We start from the raw sequence: 23533 nt of genomic DNA, 5'->3' as shown, positions 1-23533 counted from the left end.
ACAGAGCATTTATATATATATAGATTACATTATAATGTTATAAATATGATATGTATATACAATATATTATATTACCAATGTTGATGTTTTATCCTTCTTGTGGGAGGCTTCTCTCATGTCCCTGCAAGGGGAGCTGGAGCTGACAGAGGGAGCTCATATCCCACTCTCCCCAGATTCGAACCTCCGACATATTGGTGTTCAGTCCAGTCTGCACAAGGGTTTAACACATTGCGACACCAGGGGGTTCAAGTGAGAAGGCGGAAGAGGGGTGGGCCAAGGCGGCCCAGAAGAGAAGCCAACCCCGGGCCAAGGGGGGACTCCCAACCTTGAGGTGGGGCGCGAGCACCTAAGATTCCTGGCACGTGGCCGAGCCGAGTGGGGCCTCTGGGGGGGGGGGTGAGAGGGCCTCCCACTTGGAGGCCCAACGGTCGAGGGCTACCTGGAGCCTGCGCGCGCACCTGGCGCCCTCAGCCCCCGCCAGGAGAGAGCGCCCGCCCCGCCCTCCAGAAAGGGGCTCGTGGGAGCAAAGCCACGCCCCCAGCCCCCGCCCCGCGCGCGCCCCGTTCCTCCCTCGCTTGCTTTCCTTCAGAGTTCGAGCTGTGGCCGATGGAGCGAGGGAGGCTCGCGCGCTGAGGAGGAGGAGGGGGCGCCTCTCTCAGCCCCTCTGAGGGAACCATGAAGCCGTTCAAGGGGCAAAGTTCCTCCGCCGGCAAAGGTGAGTCTGTCAAGCTTTCCTCTCAGCTCGGGTCTCCCTTGAATGCTGCCCCCTTCTCGCCAGTGTTGGGCTGGGGATGCTTTGGGGGTTCGGAGGGGGGCGGGGCCCTCTTGAGGCGGGGTCCCCTCAGGATGTCCTGGCCTTGGCCAGGCCCGCCCTCGCTGGGTTTTGGGGCGCCTCTTGCCACAGGTACGGGGGGAAGGGAAGGGAAGGGAAGGAGGAGCCCGCTCCCGCTCTTTTGAATCCTTGCTCCACATCGAACCTGAGGCGACTTTAGATCACCACCTTCCCTCACTTAAAGTGAGCCAGACTTAGTGGGTTAACTTGCTGACCGAAAGGAGTGGCGTGAGCCAAACATGTAGCGGGGGGGGGGGGCTTGAGGGGCTTCAGCCCCCCCCCCCCCCCCCGAGGCGGCCCTAGGTAATTTTCGACGGTAAGCAAACAGTATTTTGGCGTCCCCCCACCACCACCAATCACTGATATATATTTTCTGTTTGTCGTGGGAGTTCTGTGTGCCATATTTGGTTCAATTCCATCATTGGTGGAGTTCAGAATGCTCTTTGATTGTAGGTGAACTATACATCCCAGTAACTACACTTGCCGCATTTGCTTCCTTGCCTGGCCAGCTTTGGGTCCGGAGGCGTGCCTGAAGACCCCAGCGTGTGCACCAAAAGTCACCTCTTCTCCTGACTTTCTCCTCAGCCATTGGGACCAAGAGAGAGAGAGAGAGACAGAGGTGGAGATGCCCACCTTTCCTGAAGGTAGGCGCAAAAACAAAGGAGAGAGCGGAGGTGGGAGATACCTCCAGCCGGAGGGTCTCTCTCTCTCTCTCTCTCTCTCTCTTGGTCCCAATGGCCGAAGAGAAAGTCAGGAGAAGAGGCAACTTTTGGTGTGCACACTGGGGTCTTCAGGCACGTCTCCGGACCCAAAGCGGGCCAGGCGCGGCGGCTCCGCCCCTTGGCCCACCCGTGGATTGGGGAGAGGAGAGGAGAGGAGGCGGGTGGAGCGCCGGAGGATCGGGAAAGGGAGCCAGTCATGGGGAAGGGATCGAACGCAGAGAACGATTGAGCGCCGGCTCTGCTCGCACACCCGGTGGAGCAGGAACGAGAGGGGCTAGGCGAGGCTCAAGGGCCCGGCCCCTTTGGGAAGAGGATCATCCAACAGCGAGGCAAGAAAGCCGAGGCTCCCCCCGGACTGCTAGGGCTGTTGTGAGCTGAGGGGGCGCTCCTCAAGTGGCAGTCAAGGGGCATTTACAGAGGCACCTCTGCACCCCTGGCAAAAAAAGTGTTCTGCGACCGCTTACTTCGCGTAATGGATGAGCCGCCCCCGCCCCCCCCCCCCCGAAATTCTCATGGTGATTCACGAAAAGGCCTTACTGGTGCATTATTTAAACTGTTATGTTTATTCATATCATGATCTGATCACCATACTCAATATATTCCATATGCATGCGGCTATTGGGGTAATGATACAAAAGATTTGTTAGGCTAGACCCTCTTTCACTCAGACTCAGCCCCCCCTGAAACTCAGGCCCCCTGAAACCCCCCCTGAAAAAAATTCAGCCCCCCGCCCCCGAAACGAAATCCTGGTTACGGACCTGGCGTGAGCTCCCACTGTTAGTCCCAGCTTCTGCCAACCTAGCAGTTCTAAAACAAGGAACATGAAAGGCACTGCAGACTACTTCAACCAGAGGAGTCAGCCATAGCGGAGCACCTGATGAACCAACCTGGACACAGCATATTAATAGAATCATAGAATCAAAGAGTTAGAAGAGACCTCATGGGCCATCCAGTCCAACCCCCTGCCAAGAAGCAGGAATATTGCATTCAAATCACCCCTGACAGATGGCCATCCAGCCTCTGCTTAAAAGCCTCCAAAGAAGGAGCCTCCACCACACACCACACTATTGTTTGAGAACACAGAAATGCTGGACCACTCCAACAACCACCATGTCAGACTACACAGAGAAGCACTTGAAATCCACAAGCATGTGGACAATTTCAACAGAAAGGAGAAGACCATGAAAATGAACAAAATCTGGCTACTCTAAAATTACAATAGCAAAACAACAGAGGGGAAATAATCAGGGACATCTAATCACCTCTCAACAAAATATTGCCCCAGGCACTGCCAAGCCATCAAATGCTAATCAAGATCGTCAGTTGAAACATTCACACCTAGTCCAGCAGACAAGAGTTCTTTGTCCCACCCTGGTCATTCCACAGATATATAAACCCACTTCCTAGTTCCAACAGACTTCACCACCTCTGAGGATGCTTGCCATAGATGCAGGCGAAATGTCAGGAGAGAATGCCTCTAGAACATGGCCATATAGCCCCAAAAAACCTACAACCACCCAGTTCTAAAACAGTAGATCAATAGGTACCACTTCTGCAGGAAGGTAACAGTGCTCCATGTGGTCATACCGGCTTAATACAGCTTAATGGTGTAACCTTAGAAAATGTTGACCATTTCCACTCCCTTGGCAGCCACCTCTCCACAAAAGTCAACATTGACACTGAAATTCAACACCGCCTGAGCTCTGCAAGTGCAGCATTTTTCCGAATGAAGCAGAGAGTGTTTGAGGACCGGGACATCCGTAGGGATACCAAGGTGCTTGTTTATAAAGCTGTTGTCCTCCCAACCCTGCTGTATGCCTGCGAAACGTGGACAGCCTACAGATGTCACATGCAACTCCTGGAACTATTCCATCAGAGCTGCCTCCGGAAAATCCTGCAAATCTCTTGGGAAGACAGGTGGACCAATGTCAGCGTGCTGGAAGAAGCAAAGACCACCAGCATTGAAGCGATGGTTCTCCACCATCAACTCCGCTGGACCGGCCACGTTGTCCGGATGCCTGACCACTGTCTCCCAAAGCAGCTGCTCTACTCCGAACTCAAGAACGGAAAACGGAATGTTGGAGGACAGGAAAAGAGATTTAAAGATGGGCTCAAAGCCAACCTTAAAAACTCTGGCATAGATACTGAGAACTGGGAAGCCCTGGTCCTTAAGCGCTCCAGCTGGAGGTCAGCTGTGATCAGCAGTGCTGCAGAATTTGAAGAGGCACGAATGGAGGACGAAAGAGAGAAACATGCCAAGAGGATGGCGTGTCAAGCCAACTCCGACCGGGACCGCCTTCCACCTAGTAACCGATGCCCCCACTGTGGGAGAAGATGCAGATCAAGAATAGGGCTCCACAGTCACCCACTGCCAGGATACTACACTTGGAGGACCATCATCCTCAGACTATGAGGAATCACCTAAGTAAGTCATGCCGGCCACATGACCTTAGAGGTGTCTACGGATAACCCCAGCTCTTCGGCTTAGAAAAGATGAGCACCACCCACCAGAGTCTGGACTAAATGTCAGGGGGAAACCTTTATCTTTAGCCTGGGGGGGGGCATAACTGTAGACAGGAGTATCGCAGAAGAGTCATCAATCTATCACAGAATAGATGGGACTGAGGCACCTGGGGCCACTCACTTGGATGGAGAGCCTGCAGCAGACTGCCTTTCTGAGGGAGGCAAACTACACCCAGGATCCCTTGCCTAAGCAAACCCTTCGCAACTCCTGTGACTGGGAAAGTCTATGGACGACTTGCATCTGTCGGGGGTGCTTGGATGGTGCTTTTCCTTCATGGCCACGAGGTCTCTTCCAATTCTAGGATTCTAAGGCCCCATCTGCACAGCTGAATAAAATCCCACATTATCTGCTTTGAACTGGAATATATGGCAGTGTAGCCCCCCTCCCCAGTGGGGCAGCAGGCTAAACAGCTCCTGCTGTTAGTCCTAGCTTCTGCCAACATTGCAGTTAAAAAACATTCAAGTGTTAGTAGATCAATAGGTATCACTTTGCTGGGAAGGTAACAGCCCTTCATGCAGTCATGCTGGCCACATGACCTTGGAGGCGTATATGGACAATGCGAACTCTTTGGCCTAGAAATGGAGATGAGCATAATACCCCCCCCCCCCCCCCCCCCGGAGCCAGACATGACTAGACTTAATGTCAAGGGGAAACCTTAGACTCAGACTTAGCCTCCCAGTTCAAAACAGATATTGTGGGCTTATCTGCCTTGATATTCTGGGTTATATGGCTGTGTGGAAGGGCTCCAAGGAGCCCTAGCCCTCCAACATCGCTGTATTCAATCCCAAGGAGTATACTTCAGTTGCATGCATGTTCAATAAAAATAAAGTTAAATTGTTCTTATTATTTTTGGGACAGGCCACGTATGTTGAAGGAGGGAATAATAATTGTTCTGTTGTGGATTTTGAAGAGGCACAAATAGAGAGCAAAAGTGAGAAACGTGCCAAGAGAAAGGCACATCAAGCAGACCCTTGTCAAGACCACCTTCCATCTGGAAATCTATGTCCTCATTGCGACGGACCATGTGGATCCAGAATAGGTCTTCAGAGTTACTTACAGACCCATCACCAAGACTACTTCTGGAAGAGAATCATTCTTGGCACAAGTGATAGCCTACTATGAGGTCTATCCATCAAAAGGCACTGTGGGACGTACTATCTTGGGTGGCCGATTAAGATTCTTTTCCAGAAATAGAGTCTTGGTGGTGAGTCTGTAAGTGACTGTAGAGATGTATTCTGGATCCTCGTGGCCTGTCACAATGAGGACATAGATTTTCAGATGGAAGGTGGTCCTGACAAGGTTTGGCTTGATGTGCTATTCTCTTGGCATGTTTCTCCCTTTTGCCCCTCTGTTCATGCCTCTTCAAAATCCACAAGAACAGAACTATTATTATTCCCTCCTTCAATAAGCCAGAAATACAGCTTAATGGTGAAACATTAGAAAATGTTGACCATTTCGGCTACCTTGGCAGCCACCTTTCCACAAAAGTCAACATTCGACACTGAAACACAACACCGCCTGAGTGGTGTCTATCTTTATTGTGTCTATCTTTATTTTGATACTCAGAGCAACCAGTCTTTCAAATTCAACATTTTATTCTTCCAAAAAGAATGAGAACAATTTAACTTTCTTTTTATTGAACATATATGCAACTAAAACACACTCCTCAGAAATATCGGCATTGCTGCCATTTTTCAAAGCAGTGGAGGAAGCTATTACTTGAGACGTTGTTCAAAGCCTTCATCGCAGCTGCCTGGACCTTTTCAATTGCCGCAAAAGGATGTCTTTTGAGGTGGGTTTTGAACTCTAAGAAAGAAACCACACAGCGCTAAGTCAGGGCTATGTCAGAAAAAGCAGTTACAACAGCCTTCACCATGAGCCACATTGCTCTCGGTTCCTGAAGACTCCTCTGCATTTTCACCAAGTTTTTTCATGTCAGGAACAACTTGAGAAACTGCAGGTCGCTTCTGGTGTGAGATAATTGGCCATCTGCAAAGACATTGCCAAGGGGATGCCTAGATGTTTTTACCATCCTGTGGGAGGCTTCTCTCATGTCCCCACATGAGAAGCTAAAGCTGACAGACAGGACCTCACCTCACTCCATAGATTAGAACCACCAATCTTTCAGTCAGCAGACCTGCCGGCACAAGGATTTAATCCAGGGGTCCTCAAACTAAGGCCCAGGAGCCAGATACGGTCATTTACCCAGTCCTTGCTCAGGGTCAGCATAAGTCTGAAATGACTTGAAAGCACATAACAAGATCAACAATCCTATCTCATCAGCCAAAAGCAGGACCACACTTCTAACTGAAATACTAATAAGTTTATATTTGTTAAAATTGTTCTTCATTTTAATTATTGTATTGTATTAAGTGTTTTTTGCACTACAAATCAAATATGTGCAGTGTGCATAATAATTCATGTTTTTTTCAAATTATAATTCAGCCCCCCAAAAGTATGCGGGTCTGTGACCTGGCCCTCTGTTTAAAAAGTTTGAGGACCCCTGGTTTGACCCATTGTGTCACCAAGGATTCCACTTTCACTCATGATTAGACTCTAAAACTTTTGCATTTTTTTGCTATTGTCCTGACTGTTACAAAGGCAAGGGCTCAACAGAAAAAGGCCAGACAATATGCCTGGGTTTTCCATCCACCTTCCTCAAAAAACACCGTCCTTTCCTGGCCCATCTGCACTGCGCTAAAAATAATTTTTGTTACTTTTGAGACAGATCGTGTATGTATGAGGGCAGGTCTCTCTTTATATTTTATGCTCAAGTCAGGACACCAACACAAGAAAGGGGTTAAATTCCCTTCTTTCTCAGTTATAGGTAGTTGTTCCTTCAAATGAAAGTGACCAAATCCCCATAGTTCAAAATTGCCAACCATATCTGTTCAGATAAACTTCAGATAAACTGTGTTTCTCTGGTTTCTGGCTGGAATGCTGTTAGGGAAACTTCTCACTGCCTTTATAGCTGTAATGGACCTTCCTTCTGTCCAGCTGGTATTAATTTGTTAAATCACTTTCTTTTTAAAATTGTGAGGTCATTTAGTATGTCTCAAGGATTGAGTCAGTCCCCCCCCCCCCCCGAAGTTAAAAGGGGAGATTTGTCTTTATTGTAATGCATCTGCAATGTGAATTCTTGGGCATTTAGGTCTCTGCTGTTATAGGCACACTCTTCACAGTAGAACCTCTCATGCCTTTGTTTTGTTCAGCTTTCTTAACTGGGCTATTTCAGAAGCTTGTGCTAGATTAGCCGTTAGTTATTTTCCAAGTACCTTGGCAAAGAAAATAGTTTTAGTGCTATGTAATAGATCCTGTCTTATCTTGGAAGTGAAGTAGGGTCGGCCCTGGTGAGTCCTTGGGTGGGAAACTGCCTAACAAATATCAGATGCTGTAGACTATATTTCCTAAGAAGAAATTGATAAAACTATCTCTAAGTATTCCTTATCTAAGAAAACCCTATGAAATTCAGGAAGTCTCATTGACAGATGACTTAAAGGTTTATCCCCATAAGGCAAATTTACATACAGGATACAGTAGTTGAAGGCTGGGTGTTCCTTCAGGTCTATAATTGTATCTGTTTTCAGACATATGGATAGTGACATGGTTGGGATGTACACATGAATCAGATACGTAGACTGCCCCCTCCCCAGGATGCACCTTATGGTAATACATCCTGTAGTTAATCCCCATAATCTTGTGGTCTAATCCTCAAAAGGTTTCTTCTGCAAATATTATGTGGTGCTATGCTTTGTGCCGTTTAACATTGCACAGCTTTCATCCTCCCTGCCTTCCTGTTTAGTTTAATATCGGTCTACAAAAAAGTTCTCAAGACATGGAAAGCTGGTTTAATACTCATGCACTCCACTGGGGAATTTTAATCTCCTTTGTGAGCTTTTGTCTTTTAGAATATATATAAAAGTAGACCTGCAGCAAAGTCCATCCCACATCATTGTACAGCTGTAGAGGATGGATTAAATCCAATACTTAGTCCCAGTGTCTGTATGCATTTATCTTCAAGTCTACTGTTGATTTATGGTGACCTCATGGATTTCATGGGGTTTCTTTAGACAAGGAGTACTCAAAGGTTGTTTTGTCAGTTCCTTATTCTTTAGATTGATGAAATATATGGAAGTGACACGAGTGTTTGTCTTTCCCTAACTCAAGCCAATTTCAGATTTCCCTTCCTTTTTGAGATGTCAGTGTCTGCCACAGGAAGATGCTTGTTGTCAAGGTCCCTTTTTTCACTTTGCTACTGAAAGTCATTATAACTGTTTGCTAATCTTATAAGCTTGGTAGATGCAAGGAATGCTATGTATGTATCAGATATTTATTTCAGTAAGGCCTTTGACAAGGTCGTCCCCTATGACCTTATTGCAAACAAACTAGTCAAATGTGGGCTAGGCAATTGTACTATTAAGTGCATCTGTAATTGGTTAAGCGACCAAATCCAAAGGGTGCTTACCAATAGTTCCACTTCATCCTGGAAATAATGACTAGTGGAGTGCTGCAGGGTGTGGGTTCGGGGCCCAGTACTGTTCAATATCTTTATTAATTAGTTGAATGAAGGTTTAGAGAGCATGCTTATCAAGTTTGCATGACACAAAATTATGAGGGATAGCTAATATTCCAGAGGACAGGGTCAGAATTCAAAATGACTTTAACAGATTTAGAGAGCTGGATAAAAATTAACAAATGAATTTCAACAAGGAGAAATGTAAGCTCCCACACTTAGGCAGGGAAAAATGAAATGTAAAGATGCAGATTGGGTAATGCCTGGCTTGATAATCCATGTGAGAAAGCTCTTGGAGACCTAGTGGACAAGAAGTTGAACATGAACCAACAGTGTGATGCAGCAGCTAAAAACCTGTAGGATTTTGGCCTGCATCAAAAGGAGTATAATGTCTGGATAGAGGAAAGTCATGGTGTCCCTTTATACTGGCTTGGTTGGACCTCGCCTGGAATACTGTGTCCAATTCTGGGCACCACAATTCAAGAGAGATATTGACAAGCTGGAAGGTGTCCAGGGGAGGGCAACTAAAATAATCAAAGGCCTGAAGAACATGCCTTATGAGGACCATCTTAAAGAGCTGGAGATGTTTAGCCTGCAGGAGAGAACATTGATAGGAGACATGATAGCACATATAAATAAGTGAAAGGCTGTCATAAGGAAGAGAAAGCAGGCTTGTTTTCTGCTGTCTTGGAAACTAGGACTTGGAACAATGGGTTCAAATTACAGGAACATTAGGCAGAACTTCCTGAGCATACAGGCTGTTCAGTAGTGGAACTCTCTTCCTCGGAGTCTGGTGGAAGCTCCTTCCTTGAAGGCTTTTAAACAGAGGCTGGGTGGCCTTCTGTCAGGGGTACTTTGATTGTCCTTTTCCTGTATGGCAGGGGTTGGACTACATGACCAATGTGATCTCTTCAAATTCTATTACACTGTGATTCTGTCCTTAAGGTAGTTCTGGCAAGTTCATTTTTGTCAGTTTGAGATTAGTTTTCCAATTTAAAAAACACTTATTTAAATTCTCTTGGATTGCTTTTTGCCCTATGCTTTTTAGAAGTATAGTCTTTTGATTTATATAAAAAATCAGAGAATCTCAGAGTGTCCAAGCTTTCCATCATTTGTGTATGTAAATGTGACCATTCATTTGCTGAATGAATGAATTTTCATTTTTGTGAATGAAATAAAAAAGCCATGGAAAACTGTTATCTGCATCTTTATAATCACTGACATGTTTTAATAAATAAATAATAACTTATGGATAGGGCACCATATGTTTAGTCATACAGCTTGAGGAAATTGTGCAGAATAATCACTGTAATGTAAATAAGCAAAAGTTGAAAAGAGAACAACAAAACCTTGAGGAGTAGGCAGCTTTAATTAAAGAACTTTCATGGTCCTTCCGTGAGAATTCATCCCTTTCTAGAACAGGCTGTGCTCCTGGTCACAGATCACAGCTGTTTTAACAGGAGTTAATCCATATCCATTTCATTAATGTTTCCACCCAATCCAATAATGTTTCTGCAGGCTCTGACTTTATCGGAGAAAGAGAGCAGAGCAGAGTGTCATTGGAATAATGATATAACTCGATGCCCAAATTCCTATAGGACCTATTAGGAGACTTCATGCAGATATCAAAGAGCAAAGGGAATAAATGGGTTAGGAAACAATTAGCCATGCCACTTTTTAGAAATTTTCAATCAGATAGGACTGACGGGACCACAAAATCATCCCTTAGAGTAGCATAATAGCCATGAGTCTCAAAAGTCTATCACAACAAATGTTGCTGAGTGCCATTAAGAGTGGGACACACTCTCAGGCCGCACAAATAATCCACAAAATGAACCAAACCTGTTACTTTCCCAAACAAGACATGGACATATGTTGGAAAGAATCCAAATAACCAGTTCAATATTTCAAAATAAACATTTAGAATTAGCATTAAAAACAATGACAAAAATCTTCATTTGTTCATGTTGGGCTTCTGGCAAAAGTATAAGAGAGCCAAAAGGAAACAGTCCAATTTGCCACACACACAGCTGGCTATAAACTCTGTGTGAGTTTACAAATAAATGCCTCAAATGTATCTGTCTGTTTCTGGATTTAAATGGTAATGCGGGTGTGTATGCATTTGTTTCTCTCTATTAAATATTTATGACCAAATATTTTAAGCGTTTTTACACTGCTTCTTAAGGTAAAACTTTCCCAAATTTCATAGAATTACAGGGTAAATATTTTTAAATTAAATTAAAACAATGTAAAACAGATAAGAAAATAAACATTACAATATTCAAGATGGTCTTACAGTTCAACACAAGCAAACAAGAACAATATGGAAAGACTTTGAGAAAAATCTTGAAGAATATTTACGTAATTAAAAAAAATAATTTTAGGGAATTTTATTTCCTTCTGGACCTATGCTGTAATAATTGGAAAGGGAGGAAGGCCAGAGGTTGACTGATATATAATAATAATAATAATAATAATAATAATAATAATAATAATAGGGACTTTCAGTTTACAGGACCCATACCCAATGCAGTAGGCCCTTGGTGTCAGCTGTCATTTGGTTCCAGGACTCCCCCTCTAGATACCATTTTATATAAAATCCCATGATATAAAATGGCATCATAAAATGATTTCCTATCTATTTCATATATTTCCTTTTGAATATTTTCAAGTTATAGATGGTCGAATCTTTGGATACAAAATCCACATATATATTGATGGTGGATCAGGCTGTGGAAGAGCTACTGACTTTTTTCATCTGCTGCAGAGGTTTTTGAGGATTTTGGAGATCTGGCTGAGGTGCTTGGCGAGTTCGATGCTGTGATAGAGGATTTCTCATCTCCCCTAAAGAAACATCACTTCCAGTATGAAGAGCACCTGGAGCGGATGAAGCGACGAAGCAGCGCCAGCGTCAGTGACTACAGTGGAATCAGTGACTCTGAAAGTAAGAATCCTCATTGACTAGTCTTTTCCTCATCTCATTTTTTAAAAAAACTGATTCATTTTAAATGTACATTGTTGGCATAACCAGTGAAAGAGCATAAAAAACGTAGTTTACCTGTCCATGTATAAAATTTGGAATCCACTGTTCAGTATTGTGGCTTCCTGGTGGTGTTTTACAAAAAAAATTATTAAAGGTCCAGTTTCCAATTATTTCAGTAGCATATTGTGTTTGGTTTTTGGTCCTTCTTATGTCAGGCAAGACTGCTTTATAATGAAGTGAACTTTTTCAAAGAAAGTTTGGGGTTGCTGACTACATTTAAAGGGTACTCATGCCAACATTTTACATCAAGTCAGTTATTAAATGTCTTTTTTTCTATACTGTCCTTTGGTTCGTTGATCTTTCTCACAACTGAATTTAAAGTATTGCTTCACCTCTAGAGTCTACATATATATGTATCAGAAAAATTATTTGCCACCCAATTTGAACATGAACAATAAAGTACAACTCCTGTATCTCAGTGGGATATGGTCCATGATCTACCCATCCCCACATGCGTACCTGAAACATAGATATAGCAAACTCTATCTTCTAACTGTATTTGGGATGGAGACATACCATAGAAACATACTGGAGGACCTAGAGAGGCCCACAAACACTTCAGAGAGGGAATATTTTTAGGAGCATGGGTAAGTGAAATTGTGGGTGTTAAATCTGTGGATATTGTTCAGATTTTGTTCTTGTATCCACAGAACAAAATCTGTGGATATTGTTCAGATTAAAAGAACAATACTTCTCATTGCCCAGAGAAGAATTATTGTTTTAAGTGATATATGCCATTCTCTAGACAAGAGACTCATACTATTTAAGTGGCAGTGTGACTTTTAAAAATTAACATAATTAATATTTCTTGTTTGCTTAAAATGTGCAGACTGAGCATAGGCAATAGTTTCTCTCTGAATTGCCCTTGCTACACCTCTGGGAGGTGAGCTACTCACATTTGACACATGATCTACGTTAATCTATGTGTTGGTTTCCTCACCCACACCCAAGACATCACACCCAGAGTGCTATATCTGCACAATCAATTTTTATTGCCATATGTTTATCTTGCATCACTTCTCCTTGTCCCTATGGCAGGTAAGATATGTGCAGGTTGTTTGTTTTTGACATAGAGCTATCTGTCATCTGACATTCTCTCTTTCTCTTGCTTGTCTTTTCTTGGGAATGGTACTGATTGCTTAATTCTTCTCAGTTGCATGTCTCCCTTTCTTCCAAAGTTTTAAGAAAATCTTGCACCATATGTCCTCCCTCATAACAACTTTCTCAATGCTGCTTTTAGCAAAACTGAGGAAGTCTTGTCATGAACTAACTGGTCAAAATTTGCTCCAAAATATTTGCCAAGGGAAGTAGCTTATTTGCACAACTTCTTCTTGTGAGAGGAATGCTTCTTGAAGCTATTTTTATCTCTTTGAGACACAGGTTTCCCCACCCATCAGAAACAAAAACAGCTTTGTGTCTTTCATGCTGGCAAAATATTTAATAACGGCATATCTTATGTCATTGAAAATGTGTAGGTTGAAAATCTAGTCTTATTTAAGCAGAAGTTATGTCTCAGAAATGCTGTATTTGCTGTATGTCTCACTTTCCTCTTAGATCAAAATACACCCTTTCTGTATTTTAATTCTAACCAAACTAAATTGTTGTAGTCTGTGGAATTACAAGATGATTGTGTGTGTGTTTTATAGGTATTTGATTACATTTTCTGAGTAGTGTCTGTGCCACTGCCCATTAGCATTTTCCTCCTTTGCTTTCTTCAATGACATTATAAAAAATGCAAAGCCCTTCTCTTCCAGTAAGGACCTTTTGTACTAAAATCTGAGGGGAGCAGCAAGATTAATAGGGAAGGTCTTTATTTGAAGAGAGATGCACAGATGCCATAACTTGGCCTACTTGATCTCTTAACATACTGTTTATAGTGTGTGCAACTGAGCAAAATCAATTTCTGTTCAAATAGACTTCCCTTTTCTGTTAATCCAAGTTCTCTCCCCCTTGTCCCTTTAGTGAAACTGTGGTGCCAAATCCATGATCTCAGAGTTTCCTTGGTAACACTTATGCAAAATGCCACTGTGGGAGAAGCCAGGCTGTGAGGGGGCGCATGCTGGAAGCACCAATCTGCAGCAACTGCAGCTTGGAAAAAGAACCTTGCTTGATAGCATTCTGCCTGTAAACAACTTTTGTTGAATAGAACAGTACTCTTCCTTGCAAATACTTCCTTTTGACTTTTTGCAAACTCACACCAGCCTCTTCTCCCCTCTTTCTGCTTGGGCTATATGCTGGCTAAGTGCTCTACCTGCCTGAGGCATAGCTTTTTCTTAGGAGGAGACTGTGCAATAAGCACGAGTGATTTCATTTGGATGACTGCTATGGAAAAGAAACCTTCTTTTCTCCTTCCTTCATGCTCACTCAATGTTGTGTGTTTATTCCAGCTCCCAAGGGGCAAACCAGGTCAGTCCGTGACGTAACAGCATCTGTATTGCAAGAATCTCCTCTGTCCCCTTGACTGTGATTCCTGTGGATCAAGTTGCTCATTTGTAACAGCAGTGTAATATATTTGTAAATCCTTGCCACCTTCCTATAGTGCAACCTTTGTTGGTTCAGTGTAGCTGTTCACAGTGTAAAAGAGTGGAGTGTATGCAGCAGGATATTATAATTGTTCCCAAGACTAAGTTCATATGAAAACAAACAACCTCTGAATACTCCTTGCTTAAGAAAACCCTATGAAATTCTATGGGGTTGTTTTAAATTGACATGTAATTTAAAGGCACACAGTTCAAGTATTTATAGAAGATATTAGCATACTCTATAAAATATATAGATATAGATATCATTGCACATTTTTGCAACAAACAGTAATCTAAAACCAGGAATAATCTTTCCACGCATGTGTTTATTTTATTTATTATATCTTTAGCCAGACCTTCCAGATTCTCATTTTCCCCTCAACTGCTCTTTTTTAATCCTTGCAGCAGCTACTATGTGTAGATTAAATTAATAATTACTGATTACCTGAAGGCCAGCCTAATGTTGGCCTGTCTAAGTGAGGTACCTTTTCTGGACGTAGTGCTGGTGTTATGAAAATAATAGCCAAAATCCTGTTAGCCTTAACTAGTGTAGACACATTGAATCCATTAGATGCATCTGCAGATTGACTCAGCAAAAGACTGAATGGATCTAATGTACTGCAGAGTGACCAGAGGGATGCCAGCTGTTATTAAAACAAACAAACAGTAGTGCTGTTATGAGATTGCACACTTTCCCATAATGTGAACCACCCTGACTTATTGCTAGGAAATGATGGGTCGTACCGCAAATAAAGCATTTTTTTTTGCTATTGATAACTTTTTGAGGTGATGGTGTGGGAGGGGGTATGGTTAAGCAAATATGGACTGTACTGGATATTGCCATAAATTATCCACCTATATTCCATGGGGATGGTCCTGGTTTAGGATTGCACAAAGGATGAAATATGGTTCATCAAAAGGATATCTAGAGTAATTGAAATATATGTAAGGTAATATTCTCATGGTATACAGTAGATGCTTATTGTATGGATGTAAGTTTGCTTAATTCAACCACTTTTCACTTGAACAGCTGTGAAGCAGTTAGCCTAACAAAGTTTAATGGATGTTTGGGATGTGGAAGTAGCAATCCACATCTCAAACACATAGAAGCAAGCTTAATGATCATGCAATCCCACCACATGTAGTTACCATATCTTGGACTGTAGCATTCTCCTGAGCACTTCTGCAGCTTATATGAACAGCGGTGCCAATTTGGGTCCAGTTGGTGCCCCAATTCTATAATCTTTTTAGAGTTACGACTGATAGTGCAGTGATGAAATAGTATTGGTCACTTACAGAGAACAACAATATCTAAGAGCACAATATCTAGACAGAATTGATTATGATTAATCTCTGTGTGCTCGTTCTGACAGCTCCAAAACTTTGCAGTAGACCACTCCATCAGAATATTTTTGACTGTCATATAAGTTGAAGTACCTTGTCCAAGTTCTCATGGGCAGTTTCAAGCTGAAATCTGCCTTTGCTTTTCTTGTCATTCTCGCAAACTTCTGTTTTCTCTGCCACTCACCATAAGTAAGTACATTTACTTTTTACTACACAACCCACATCTATCACTCAATATTCATTGCCTTTCTTAGCACAGAAACAGCTTGGGAGTTGACTCAGAAAAGGGATATGGAGAAATAGGAGGTCCTGTGGACCACTTTTTGGATTTTGGCTGGCAGTCTGTTAAAGACATCCACAAAGATAAATTGTGCTATATGCATGGGGTGAGATATTTGCCATCAACAGACATATTTTGCAGACAGCAGAAAATGAAGTGTGCATGCAGCAACATTGTACACTGTCGTTGCACTTGCATAATACACAAAAATCCCCTTTCATCAACATGTGTTCTACAGTGTTGCTATTCTGCAAGGGGATTCTGTAAAGCTAGTTTAGGGTATGCGCGTGGATATTTAATCTACACTGGGTGACTGTTGGCTTCCAGCCATCAGATTTGGCCCTAGGCAAGATTTTTTACTTAACTAGTAAAAAATAAAAAATAAAACACAGTTTTTAAAAACCTAGCAGATATCACTCAAACCCAATTCTGAGTTGGTCTCTGCTGCTAGTCTCAGTTTCTCCTGTGTGCCAGCAGAAACTGAGAAAGTGAGCCTAAATTTGTGATGAACAAAAGATTATTACCTCTTGCTTATATATCTCCTTGTAGAATTATTATTTTTATGGAGAAAGAGACGCACCCAATACCTGAAGGATAGCTCCTTCAGAGTCTGATTAAATGGTTGGCTGCTTTGCTTCCACTGTCTCAGGGAGGCAGACTCACAGAAGACCTGGAGGAATAGTTCTTTCAGTTGCAGCCTGAGTCTACTTGGCTAGAGAAAGTGAAAGAATACCACAGCAGACTCAGCTGGCACCTCAAAGGCCCCCTTTCCTCGCTGACAAAGCTGGGCTAGAAGTAAAGCTGCCTGAGTCATGGCCTTGAGTTTGTTTGTTTTCTTTTTAGTTTTGCTTTTTTAATAAACCAGATGGTTACTATTGGAGCAAGCAGGAGCTTCAGGGAAGGGAAGGACTTTCCCTTCCCTGATGGGCAGATTGGCAGGTGGTGTCCCATCCCAGTTCTAGATAATCTAACTCCTCCCACCAGTTTCTCTGATGCAATCAAAGGTTTATTTCCTACTTCTTTCTTATGCACTCCCACACAATTATATTATTTAAATGCTGTGAAACATTTTGTTTACCTTGATAAAATAAAATCATGCTACACACTGAAATCATCATACTAGTTTTTCTGAGTTTCTCCTGGCTAGGAATCACATCCCAACAGCAGCTGCTTCTATTGCTGAAATAATGAGAAGGCAGCAGATTTCAAGTGGATAAGAGAAATTATATATGATTTTGGATAACAAATTAATATCTCAGTGGTGTATCCAGTTTTACTAATACCACATAGGTCACACCTAAGAAATTTTCCATTTGGAAGTACTTAGCTTGTGCCAGCAAGACTGGTGTGCATGTCTGCTTTCCTCTGGATAAGTATATCAGGCTTTCCTATTTGACCATGTTACTGTAGTCTAGTTGTGGCATGAATTTCAAGGACCTGCAGTTGTAATCGGATCAAAGGCAGCATTCTGGTGCTGTAAAAAGAACGCCGCTTTAGGGCTGCTGTAATGAGCTACTTACTCGCTCGATTCTGAAAAGACTTTCAGCTCAAACAGAAAAAAACTGCCTAATGTCTGACATTCAAAAGGATTTTAACATCCCTGGAAAACTGAGGACTGCACACTCTGTAGAGCATACATTGGATGCCAAGTTCTACATACAGGATTTAGGTGGTTTCTTCTATAGTTGTGGCATGATTTTTAAGGACCTGTAGTTGTAATTGCACCATAACCTTGTTAGGGTGTGGATTTCAGTGAGTATAGAAAGGAACATAGCATCAACAGGAACAAAAAACTGAGAACTGAGAAATAATCTTTCTGGTTTTGGTGAGGCCTCCTCTTTAATAACCACATGTAGGATTTCAACCTATAATTTAAAAATCCAGTTACAGAATATACATGCCAAAAAAATAAGAAGGAGCATTCCTACCCTCAAAAAGTCCTTAGATTAATAATGGGGATTTCTGTTGCTCAGGGTAACATAAGTATATCCAAAGCAAAGGCTTTGGTTATACTTTGTACTCATAGTATAGTTACTCAGAATGGACTAACTTCATTCTTGCATGATTTATACTTCTAAAAATAGAAAGCTATAGTTCACAGTGCTAAATTTACAACACTGGACTAGGACTTTGGACACTAGGGTTCGATTTTTCACTTGGACATGGAAACCCACCAAGTGACCTTGGGCAAGTCACACTTTCTCAGCCTCAGAGGAAGGCAAAGGCAACCCCCCTCTAAAAGCCAGTCCCATCATAAGTTGGCTTTGAGGCCATCATAAGTTGGAAATGGTTTGAAGTCAGACAAGCAAAACATTCTATATTCTCCCAACAAAAATGTCCAACACAAACTCCTTGAATTAGACCTCTCCAAGAAATCTGATTATATACCCTAGTGTATTAATAGAGACTGTTGGGTCCCTTTCACACTGCCCTATATCCCAGGATCTGATCCCAGATTATCTGCTTTAAAATGGATTGTGTGAGTCTCCACTGTCAGATAACCTGGGACAAGAAGATAATCTGGGATCATATCCTGGGATATCGGGGCAGTGTGGAAGAAGTCTTAGTTTTAAGTAACAGTAGTAGGATGATTTTATTTTCACCAATTGCTGCTGTTGTGAATGTTCATTCTGTTGCTTTTCAGTCCTATAGAGAAAGGATTGGGTGGAATTTGGTATAGAGGGGAGTTAGATTTTAATCTTTGATTTAATAACTAAACCTGTAGGTCTTTTAGAACAAAAGAAAAAATGTAAAAAGTAAAAAGAGCTCAGTCATTTTGTGAGAAATGACCCCATTTCTGCCTTTCAGTGTTTTGAGCTCACTAGGGCGGTAATAAATGTAATTAACAATTTGAGAAGTCAGCAGTATAGAAAATCGCTCATTCACCCAGCACAGTAGTTGTCTAAAAAGGTTTCCTGTGATAGATAAGTTACTTTAATTCCAATGATTAAGAATCCAGGATTGTGGTCATATCTAGACTTCTCATGAGGCAGCGTAAAAACTTCCATCCTGCCCCACAGGCAGAGAATAGGAAGGGGTGATGGATCGTATCTGGAGGCATACTTGCTAAAAGCCAGTCACCTGAGAAAGCCCTAACACCCATCCTATTGCTCATTTGTTGGACCACATGCTCATTAATTGTCCAGCATACTTGACAGTACGTAATATATTAGCAATTAGCCATTGGCCATGATCTGCTGGTTGCTCCTATACTAAGCAGTGATGTTTATATGCTGCTATTGTGTGCCTTCAGATTGTTTCTGACTTATATAGTGACCCTCAAGTAAACTTATCTTCAGGTGTTCTTGGCAAGATGTGCTCAGAAAAGATTTGCATTTGTGTCTTATACTGTTTAAAGATTGTGAGAGATTATGATTTTCCCAGTGAGTTTCTATGGTTTAATGGACACTTGAACTCTAGTCTTCTGGAATCCATCAAACCTTGTTGCCTTCTTCCTGTTACTGTGGGGAGCATTTTAAAAACCTGCCCAGGTTTCTTAATTCAAAGACTAATTGTACCAGAAATACAGGGCAGTTTTCACTGGCTGTTGTCTTCTACAGCATTATTCCAATGAGTCAAATAAAGATTTTACTGGATGTGTAACATGGAGATTTAGGGCTTCTTCGAGAGTAAATCATATTTTTTATGAAAAACAGTTGGATGGTGATTAATTCCCTTTTCTATTGTGAAGAGAAAGCCTTTGGTGTAGCTGTATTGTTCCCTCCCCCACTGCCATCACTGATTTGTATGTTAGTTAAAAATCTGTCCTATATTTAAATAGAGCTCTTGAGGTTTGACTAAAGTCTGAAATAGAAATAGCTAGAGCTAACCATGAATTATTTTGCTTGCCAAGATAAGCATCCATCCTGCTCTACTCCAAACCCTTCATTAGAGACATTTTGCCTCAACTCCAAGAGACCAAATCTACACAGGAATATGACTTCCCATTGAATGAGCAATTCCCTTAAACAATGATTGTCGTTTAACACTTTGAACCTCTTCATTTGCACGGCTGCAGGCAAAGGACATGGTGGGACCACTTGAGAGCCCCTATTGTCACACTGGTGTCAGCCTTGGCACATAGGTTCAAGAGCCTTTGGGAGTAAGTGTCCCAGGAGTACTATGTAATAGAATATAATTGTGACTATGCAAACCTGTGAAACATTATAGCTAGAGAAGATAGGTGTTTGGGAATCGGAGATTTCCAATACCTATGAACTTTTCTCAATTTTTGGGAATGTGGTGTCCATCAAAGCATGAAAGTGGTGACAAGTCTACAGATGAAGGACATCCAGAAATAGATCCAAAATCATAATTTAAACAAAGTGAATGGACATATTCTTAGAGCTGTCTGTTAGCTGTGAGTACTGTGTAATATGTAGGGTTTCTTTGAGTATCTGCTATAGTAAGAATGACAGATTTCATTCAAGATGTTCTCATATATGTGGAAATACAACAAATATTCTAAAGATATTCAGTCTCTAATGTTTTCTCATCCAAAATAAATCCTGGAATGTTATGCTTGGATGTTTTCAGTGCTCAGCAAAATGGGTTGCAGGTAATAGTATTATAATATATATGCAAGTCACTGAGGATAAGGAAACAATACCTTTGCCCCCAAGGTAAGGAGGTGATAGTTCCCATTCTTCTATTGCCTTTATAGATGGCGATTGCCAGCTTGCCCGATGGTAAATGTGTAACTTCCTTCACCATTGTGAAAATATCTGTAGGAAATCAATACTCCACTGTCAAATAATGTTTAATATTCAAACAGATGCTGTAGCATCTAGAGGAGGGGTTTATTTTTATTCTTAGCCATTCATTTCACCAGGTGGGAGCTTGCTTTGTATCAAACACATGGAATGTTATTCCCAAGTCCTTTCTCCTATTTCATCTGTATACAGTAAGTCTGCAATAATATACCAAATAAATAAAATCCTATATGCTCTACTGCTGCACATTCACCAAAGAGGCAGAGGGCAGCTGGCAGAGAACCAGGCAGATGGAAGGAACGTAAGACCACAGCACAAAAGCCAAGTAGCATTAAATCATGAGAGGCACAGCTCTTCATTCTACTATTTTCAGTGAATTACTGCGATTGTTCTGAAAGGTCTTGGATTTATGCTGTTTTTCTGAGACATTGTTAATTTTGTTTTTTCAGTGATTCTGAAAGTTCACTGACCTTTCCATGTAGGTGTACTCAGAACCAGAGCACCCTGAAACATGCCTGTACAATACCTTCCCAGTACAGACTGAATATCTTAGATGACATTAGCAAGACTTTGTTGAAATCTCTGCAGTTTTAGTCCATTTATGCAAAAAAAAAAATGGTTCCCAAGTAATTGCCATTTAAACTATCAGACTTTGCAACAATGCTAGAATGATATGAATAAGTGGCGTATTTTGTTCTAGGTGAACAAGCAGGGGCATGTTCTACTGCAGCAACAGTCTTGTTCTCTTTCTGATTCTAAATCTTGATATCCTTTGTTGCAGGTGCAGATTCACTCTGCAGAAACAGTTTCAGCTTCAGTGATGAAAAACTAAACTCTCCAACGTTGTCCACTCCAGCTGTCTCTGCTCCAAAAACAACTGCTCAAAAAGGTGACATTTTAGTAAGGTTACCCTCTTGAAACTCAGTGACATAAGTGTTTTCCTAAGTGGCCGTCCCATCCTATTGAAACACTTTCTATATTATTCAGGGATGCAAATTCATATGAAAATGGGCCATTTAACATGTTCTGTTGTGTCCAGATCCAACAGACACTAGGTGCTTTCTTGTCCTGTGGATTTGCAGGAAAGTTGAATTTATGCAAGGGCTTTACTCAGGCATCTGTGATTCACATATGGATAGAAATGCAGAACAACTGAAATGAGAACAGAACATATTTTTGAGATAGAAGGGTCACATTCATGCATACTTTGTCCTAAGTAACTCTATGCCCCGCTAGTGTAGTGAATAAAAGTGCTGAGCTGCTGAACTTGCTAACCGAAAGGTCACAGGTTCAAATCCAGGGAACAGGGTGAGCACCCACTATTAACCCCAGCTTCTGCCAACCTAGCAGTTCGAAAACATGCAAATGTGAATAGATCAATAGGTAGTACTCTGCCGGGAGGTAATGGTGCTCCATGCAGTCATGCTGGCCACATGATCTTGTAGGTGTCTACGGACAATGCCGGCTCTTTGGCTTAGAAATGGAGATGAGCACCAACCCCCATAGTCTGACACGACTGGATTTAATGTCAGGGGAAAACCTTTACATTTACTTTACCTTTAACTCTGTGCATGGCCCAAGTGCTATATTATGCATAGTTTATAGCTCTTATTGGTTCTGTACAAATACTGGACCTACATTTCAAGGTACATCTGCATCTATCATCATTATCCATTTCGTGACAGCTTTGTGTTATTTCTATAAAATTGATAAATTACACATTGTGTATAGATTTTTTTATAATATGCTACACAATCTCTTATTTTAAGGGGGAAAGAAGCAGCTTAGGAATTCTGCATTTTCCCAAAACCTGTTCTTTCCATTTGGATCAAGTCATCATTTTTTCCTCCTTGAAAGTCAAAGTCAGTTCAGAAATACATTAGTTTTTCTGAGGTAACTAGAAAAGATGTGGCTTCATTGGCTTTGAGTTATAAATCAAAGGACTGTTTCCCTAAGTAAATGAGCTTTAAGAAAGAGAAGTGGAATAAATGGTTGTTTTTAAATACGTTCTTGTGGTTGTAAGAACCTGCATCTTTAGGGGTCCTTCATTTTTGTTAGATGGGCAAGTGAAGCCATTCCTGGTCTTGTTTTTTTTTTTTCCCAGCAAAGCTTGGAGACACGAAAGAACTAGAAGACTTTATAGCTGATCTTGATAAGACCTTGGCAAGTAAGTGGAACGAATGTTCTGGACTAATTTATTATGTGTGTCTATGAAGATCTAACTGTAGTTATATCTTGTTGGATCCTTTCCATTGCAGACAAAGAAGCAGGATATGCATATTCATTGCTGACAATGCTGGGTTGGTGGCTGGGTGAGAGGGAGAAATGTGAACCAGAAAGCTTTATGAACTAGTCCTTACTAGTATAACTTTTCACAGTGGCTTTGAGTCAATAATACAAAGGCTTGGATATGATTAATGTGTTTCACTTCTGTAAGTACCTTGGCATTCTTCCCTGTTCTGGTTAAAAATTGTGGCGTTTAAGGCAGCTTGCCTGAAAAGTGGCACTGGAGTGTATGACCGCACCACATTAATATTTGTCCTATCTGAATGTTCATACAGGTATGTGAGACATGCTGGCTTGACACAATACATGCCCTGGAAGGATAAAGTTGAACCTTGCCTGATACCTCTCCATCAATCATTATTTGACGTGACAGAGGCCAATATTCTCATCTCCCAAGCATGCTACCAGGCATCTCTACTTACACGTTTCACCAGTCACAACTGTTGTCTTTTCCCCAGATGCAAATAACAGATGTCCCCATCCTGTACTTTTTCATAAAATAATAGCTTAATATTAATTTAAAAGTGCTTTTATGAAAAGATTTTGTAATTTTATATAATTAACTTTAATGCTGTTGATTACAATATATTTTTGTATACAAATAAAAACCTGAACTGGAAGTTTAAACTAAATATATCTTTATTAAAAAGTCTGTCAACTATTTTACACTTGCGCTCATGCTTTCCTCCAAGAACACAGATCCATTCTGGTGCTTATAGTTCACCCTATGTGCTTCTACTTTTAGACTTTGAACA

General features: G+C 41.6%; 1 protein-coding gene across 1 annotated transcript; it reads left to right on the top strand.

Annotated features, from left to right (window-relative positions):
- Positions 1 to 560: 560 nt before the first annotated feature.
- Positions 561 to 23439, top strand: RGCC (regulator of cell cycle). Its single transcript, XM_060769236.2, has 5 exons — positions 561 to 715; positions 11359 to 11535; positions 21274 to 21381; positions 22597 to 22659; positions 23054 to 23439. The coding sequence occupies exons 1-5, from the start codon at positions 676 to 678 to the stop codon at positions 23059 to 23061; spliced, it is 396 nt and encodes a 131-aa protein (XP_060625219.2). The 5' UTR covers positions 561 to 675; the 3' UTR covers positions 23062 to 23439.
- Positions 23440 to 23533: the final 94 nt, after the last annotated feature.

The sequence above is a fragment of the Anolis sagrei genome, chromosome 3 (genome assembly GCF_037176765.1).
Source record: "Anolis sagrei isolate rAnoSag1 chromosome 3, rAnoSag1.mat, whole genome shotgun sequence".
Lineage (NCBI taxonomy): Eukaryota > Metazoa > Chordata > Lepidosauria > Squamata > Dactyloidae > Anolis > Anolis sagrei.
This window is presented reverse-complemented; position numbering and strand designations above follow the sequence as displayed.

Coding starts and splice junctions, on each gene's coding strand:
- RGCC (XM_060769236.2), top strand. CDS start 676: ATGAAGCCGTTCAAGGGGCAAAGTTCCTCCGCCGGCAAAG. Junction 716..11,358: donor AAGTTCCTCCGCCGGCAAAG/GTGAGTCTGTCA, acceptor CATCTGCTGCAG/AGGTTTTTGAGGATTTTGGA. Junction 11,536..21,273: donor TGGAATCAGTGACTCTGAAA/GTAAGAATCCTC, acceptor CCTTTGTTGCAG/GTGCAGATTCACTCTGCAGA.